General features: G+C 38.1%; 1 protein-coding gene across 1 annotated transcript; it reads left to right on the top strand.

Moving 5' to 3' along the window:
- Positions 1–322: 322 nt before the first annotated feature.
- Positions 323–6769, top strand: LOC142231228 (uncharacterized). Its single transcript, XM_075301845.1, has 5 exons — positions 323–2584; positions 2706–3951; positions 4893–5259; positions 5594–5982; positions 6642–6769. The coding sequence occupies exons 1-5, from the start codon at positions 323–325 to the stop codon at positions 6767–6769; spliced, it is 4392 nt and encodes a 1463-aa protein (XP_075157960.1).
- Positions 6770–7077: the final 308 nt, after the last annotated feature.

Raw genomic sequence — 7077 nt, 5'->3', positions numbered from 1 at the left:
TTCACGATTTTTTGATTTACGTTTTACTCATTTCCATTTTATCATATATTTATGAATTCTCGTGTTTTTGGAAAAATATACATAATATATGGAAATCGTTAATAATCGATGATTTTTGTCCATTGTTGAAAATTGAAACCTTTTTCTCAAAACCCGTTTTTTTATCATTTTTTGGTTCACGTTTGTTATGAAAATATTGTTTTTATACAAATAAAAAGCCAATATTATTCTCCGGAATTTCGTTTGTCTCCATTTCAAATCACTATTGGATTTGAGTTATTGGGAAATATATTTTGGTTTTCATACATTTTACGCCATCGATATGAGTGAATTCATATTCGATTCCGACAATTTGGTCACATTCTGTGCAAATTTCGGCGATATCAGGGCAGAAGATCTATCTGACTCACGCCTTGAGATAGCTCTTCAAGAACTTGATGAAAGATGGGCTGCACTTCAAAAATCGTACAAACAACTCTGTTTAAGTACGGATCCGAAAACTGAACAGGGAATATTAGAATCTTCCAGGGAAAAATATTCCAAATGTACACACGATTTTCTGTCATGTAAATCTAAGATTTTAGACGCCCAAAAGGCCCTTATAACTCCTTCCACCACTTTGATTGAAAACCAAGTATCAAGCTCAATTCCTTGTCTGAAAGTGCCACCTTGTGACACAGAAATTTTTTATGGAAGTTATGAAGAATGGCCCTCATTCAGGGATATGTTCTCGGCGGTTTATGGAGAACATCCCAAGCTCTCTGCAGTACAGAAATTGTACCACCTTAGGCTAAAAACTAGAGGACAAGCTGCGCTCATTGTTAAAAAATATAGGCTATGCGGAGAAAACTTTTCGCTGGCCTGGGAAGCGTTAAGATCTCGATACGAGAATAGACGCATTTTGGTCGATAACCAATTAAAGGTTCTCCTCAATTTAAAACCTATTTCGTCCGAGAGCAGCGAAGCTCTTCAGGACATTCAAGCCACGATAAATGATTGTCTTGCTGCTTTAAAAGCCCAGCAAATTTCTACATCGGATTGGGATCCAATCCTCGTATATGTGTGCTCTACAAAACTTCCCCATGAAACCCTTTCATTGTGGGAACAATCTTTAAAATCTCACAGAGATCTTCCAAGCTGGAAGCAAATGGACACGTTTCTGTCTAACCGATACGAAGTAGTAGAAAGGCTCAACAGCATTCAGGGTGTCAAATCGACATCTCGTAAAAGACCTGAGTCAGATGTCCATGCCTTTAACACTGAAAGCCAATCAAACTTCCCTTGCAAAATGTGTCAGATGAGTCACCCCCTCAAAAATTGCCAGCAATTTCTCAATATGAATGCTCAAGCTCGTAGCAATTTTGTACGTGATAATAAAATCTGTTTGAATTGCCTCTCTTATACTCATGTGCGTAACGAGTGTAAAAGCAAATTTCTTTGCACAACATGCAACAAAAATCACCACACACTTTTGCATTTTTCTAATTCGAACAGTAAATCATCTCCACCTAAACCTCCATCCAATTCCACAGCCACAGTAAATATAAATCAGACAATTGAACAACCATCAACTTCAGACCAAACTATCACTCGCACTTCAGCTCATTATGTCTCGAACAATAACCATCTCTCAGAAAATACTCTTTTGCCAACAGCAATCGTGTCCATTACCCACAATGGAGACACATTCAGCGCTCGCGCATTCCTTGACCAAGGTTCTGAAAAAACCTTTATTTCTAGACGTTTACAGCAACGTTTATCGCTTCCAACAGAACCGAAGAGTTTTGAAATTCGAGGTATGGGCGGTAATGTCGTAGCGCATTCCAATTCTCTGTGTCACCTCACATTATATTCTCCAAACCATGACCATACTCTCGTCGTTCAAGCGATTGTTGTGCCTAAAATAACGAGATTATTGCCGAATTTTGTGGTATCAAAATCTGATTATGATTTGAGTGAAATTTCTCATTTGAATCTGGCAGATCCAAATTTTTACTCTCCCGGTCCTGTAGATTTGTTGATCGGTAGCAACATCATCCCAAAATTACTTTTAGATGGTGTAAAAAAATTGTCAAATTCCCTTTTGGCACAAGCCACCATATTCGGCTGGATTATAAGTGGACCCCTTGAAACTCGAAAATCTTCGACATTTTCCATTGGAGCCACTGAAACTTCCGAAGACCCATTGTTGAAACAACTTAGATTGTTTTGGGAACAGGAAGAAATCGCTACCCAAAAAACTATATCCGACGACGATGAGTATTGTGAATCCTTTTTCACACAAACAACGACTCGTAATTCTAGTGGACGCTATATTGTCAAACTCCCTTTTAAATCGGAATACCCACGAAATCTTCCATTGGGTCCTTCTCGTCCTATTGCATTAATACAATTCATACGATTGGAACAGTCTCTCAAACGAAATCCTGAATTGGCGAATTCGTACCAAAACATATTAAAAGAGTACATATCCCTTGGCCATATGGAAGAAGTATCTTCAAAAGAGATGATAGAAAATGGCGTTTTTAATTCATACTACCTCCCCCACCATGCTGTGCTGAAGCCCGACAGCCGCAGCACAAAGGTAAGGGTGGTTTTTAATGCCTCCAGGCGAACATATTCAGGAAATTCACTCAATGATACATTGCATGTTGGCCCATCCCTTCAATTAGATCTCTCGACTTTAATTTTGAATTGGCGTCAAGGACTATGCTCTTAAAACCGTAACATTCGGTGTTAATTCAGCCCCATTTTTAGCAATAAGAACTTTATTGCAGTTGGCTTACGATTCAGCGGAAACCCATCCCGCAGCATCTCGAATTCTTCAAAAGGAAATTTATGTTGACGATATCCTCTCTGGAGGACATGACATAAATTCTGCTATTGACTCCCTCTGTCAATTAAGAGCCCTACTCAATTCAGCGGGCTTTCCTTTAAAAAAGATTACCTCAAATATCCCTGAGGTGTTAAATTCTGTCCCAAAGGATTGTCTATTAGATTCAAATTTTCTCAAATTCAATGAGACCAGCTCTGCGAAAACACTGGGCATTCAATGGAACGCTCTCACTGATCAGTTTTCTTACCAAATTGATGTAATTTCTCCCTCTGAGCAAATAACCAAAAGACAAATATTGTCCGCTGCATCAAAACTTTTTGACCCTGCTGGATGGATTTCCCCAATCATTGTCCAAGCAAAATTGATTTTACAGCAGCTATGGTTAGAGGGAACAGACTGGGATGAAAATGTAAAGCCCTCGTCATTGTTAAAATGGAACCAATTCGTTCAAGATTTATCCCAGTTACCACATATCAAAATTCCTCGATATATTTACTTTTCCCCCCAAGTGCAAACTCAAATACATGGCTTCTGTGACGCCTCGCAGAAGGCATATTGTGCTACCATTTATTTACGTTTTAATAATCAAAATTCAGTCCAGTGTAATCTTCTTGTGTCAAAAACTAAAGTTGCCCCGATAGATCCAATAAGTCTTCCAAGATTGGAACTTTGCGGAGCCCTTCTCCTCTCCAAATTGGCAAAACAAATCATCTCATCACTCCCAATTCATAGTAATGATTTATTTCTTTGGTGCGATTCTACCATTGTATTGGGGTGGTTGGAAAAACCACCAAGTACATGGAAAACTTATGTGGCGAACAGGACCGCAGAAATTATTCGTAATGTTGGCAATTGCTCCTGGCGACATGTCCGTTCCTCTGACAATCCAGCTGATTTGGGGTCACGAGGGTGCAGCTCACTAGATCTAGTAAATAACCCCTTATGGTGGCATGGTCCCATGTGGCTACTAAACCCCCCCGAGGAGTGGCCAAAGTCCACAATATCGTTTGAAAATCCCCCCGAAATGAAAAAAGTTATTGTGTTCCACAATTTTAATGAGGAATTTGAAATATTAGATCGATTTTCAAAATGGGATAAGGCGATTCGTGTTATTTGTTATATTTTCAGATTTTTCTCAAAATTATCAAAAGGTTTTAACTACCCCCTCGTTGAAACCCACAAAATTTCTTCCCAAGAATTTAATTTCGTCAAAATAAGGCTAATTTCTTTAACACAAAGACATTATTATGCACAAGAGTACCACTCATTAAAAAATTTGAAAAATGTTAACAAGAAAAGTTCCCTTTTTTCCCTACATCCTTTTATTGATGAAAACTACATTATACGGGTCAATGGACGATTAGTAAATGCAGATCTTTCATATAATGAAAAATACCCAATTATTCTGCCTGTTCAATCTAAATTTTCTCAATTATTTATATCATTTATACATGATCTTCTCATGCATGCAGAACACTCTCTCATGATAAGAACAATAAGGCAAGAATATTATATTTCACGGCTGCGATCTAATATCAAAAAATGCATACGAAATTGTAAGACTTGTATTATATACAAGCAAAAGACGCAGTCTCAAATTATGGCTGCTCTCCCAACAGAACGAAGCTCTTTCTCCTTGCCGTTCAATATCACAGGATTAGATTTCGCGGGTCCTTTTTCTATAAAGACCTCGATAATTCGTCAAGCAGCATATCACAAAGGATATGTCTGCATATTTGTCTGCTTTAGTACAAAAGCTTTGCATCTTGAATTATGTTCTGACCTATCCTCCAATTCTTTTTTGGCAGCCTTCACCAGGTTTGTTAGCCGAAGGGGTCTCCCAAACAACTCTTTTCCGATAATGGTACCAACTTCATTGGTGCCGAAAGAAAACTACGAAATGACTTCTTACAATTTATAAAATCGTCTTCTAAGGACATTTCTGAAAAATATGCATCCCACGGTTTTAATTGGTCCTTTATTCCTCCAAATGCCCCCCATATGGGAGGAATCTGGGAGGCAGGAGTCAAGTCATTTAAAACCCATTTTCGCAAAGTGTCACAAAATTACAAATACACGTTCGAAGAGTTCTCTACACTACTTGTGCGTATAGAAGCTGTCTTGAACTCTCGGCCACTATCTCCCATGACCGATGACCCCCATGAAATATTGGCCTTAACCCCTGGCCACTTCCTCAGAGGTGCCCCATTAATAGCTTTTCCGGAATCTCCTTTGGAAGAGATCACATTTGTCGACAGATGGGACAAGCTCAAATGTCTACAACATCAATTCGCTCGTCGATGGAAAGACGAGTATTTGAAGGAGCTCCATCGGCGACATAAGTGGCAAAATGAGAACGAAGATGTGACTGTTGGACAGCTAGTCGTTGTTAAGGATGAATTGCTTCCTCCTTGTGAGTGGCGGTTAGGCCGAATTAAACGAATATATCCAGGGAAAGACGGCCACGTTAGAGTGGCGGATATTCGCACAAAATTGGGCATAATAACCAGGGCTATTACAAAACTATGCATACTCCCCTCCGAGCCACCCTCCTCGAAAAAGTAATGTATTTTTTTTTCTCGTACATTCAAAAAAAAAAAACCCTTTCTCGTATATAAAAACAATTCCTTTGTATAATGAAATACCTTAAAATCTCCTTTCACCATCTCAACCAAAAAGCTCCTTTACAGAATCAGTCGCCATATCTTACAATATATTTCTATCAACTCACACAAAAACCAAATATTGCTTTTATAGGGCTCCTAGAAATTCTAATATTCACCAGTGTCTCATTTGCCGTAAGTATCATCCCATAAAATATTGCAGAAAATTTTTGGCAATGAGCATTAAGGACAGACGGCGAACAGTACGACAACATGGATATTGTATGAATTGTCTGGCCAGATCCCACGACGCATCAGGTTGCACATCTCCCGATTTATGTCAGGTCTGCGGTCATGCACATAATACGCTTCTCCATCTTCCCATTGCTGCAAGAATTCAGCCAAGACCATCGAACCGAAATGAAACGCAAAATCATGCTCGTCCTCGTAGGCCCAAAAATCAACAGAATTCTGAACAACGACAAACATCAACCAATCCTCATCCGCAACGGCGACAAAAACGACGAAATCAAACACATCCACGTAAATATCATGCTAGCCCACAAAGATGTATCAGAATCGCAATCCGAGCTTTGGAATGCCTCGAAAACACACTTTGATGACCACTTTTCCTTTGGCCAATATTGGCCAAGAGGGGCAGGATGTTTACTGCAATTAAAACTTTTTTTTGAATATTTCATTCAATTTTTTTAAGTTACGTTTTCACATTTTTATAATTTCTAATTTTTCATTTAATTTTTATTAATTTTTGTAATTTTATGAATTTTGCAATTTTATGAATTTGGAAAGTTTGTGAATTTGGAAATTTTATGGATTTTGTATATATTAGATATTATTAAGAATTTTATGAATTTGAATCATTCTGTATCTGAAAATTATCCACTGTAATATAGTCTTTCTCCTTCTATTGTCGGACAGATGTTAAATGTGGCGGTCTCTTTTTACTCAGTTTTTACTCAATTTTATAGTCCAGCGAGTTGACCTGTCAAATAACGACATAGATTGAGATCTCTTTTTAGTCTCAGCAGTTAACCAAACCACATCGTCCCCCTGCTACATTAAAATAAAACCAATACATATGTAAGTTGATTCTGAAAAGGAGCATTTTTTATATTTTTTTGGTTGCACAAAAAGGTAATATCCCACAATCCCGTGGCTCAAATCTTTCCCCCACATTCCAGTGGATTTGTTGGTCTGTGTTTCATCACAGATTTTATATAAAATCGATTTAGAATCAAGTGTCACCTCGGACACGGAAATTTCCAATAAGCTTGAAAATATCTTTGCCAGATATTGTGACATTCACTAAAATTTAGGTCGTTTATAAAACTGTCTAAGTTTTGATATTAACAAAGGGTCTAAATTCCCCAAAAACCCTTAACAACTGTATTTTTATAACCTCCACCATAGGGGGTATATTAACTTTGTCATTCCATTTGTAACACTTAGAAATAAATATATTCTGGGTCGTGGTGAAATTCTGAGTCGATATAAGCATGTCCGTCCGTCTGTTGAAATCACGCTAACTTCCGAACGAAACAAGCTATCGACCCCAGATTTGGTTTGCGGATCCTCTAAGAGAAGCAAATTTCATCCGATCCGGCTGAAATTTGGTAC

Source organism: Haematobia irritans, chromosome 3 (genome assembly GCF_050003625.1).
Source record: "Haematobia irritans isolate KBUSLIRL chromosome 3, ASM5000362v1, whole genome shotgun sequence".
In the NCBI taxonomy this organism is placed as follows: Eukaryota; Metazoa; Arthropoda; class Insecta; order Diptera; family Muscidae; genus Haematobia; species Haematobia irritans.
This window is presented reverse-complemented; position numbering and strand designations above follow the sequence as displayed.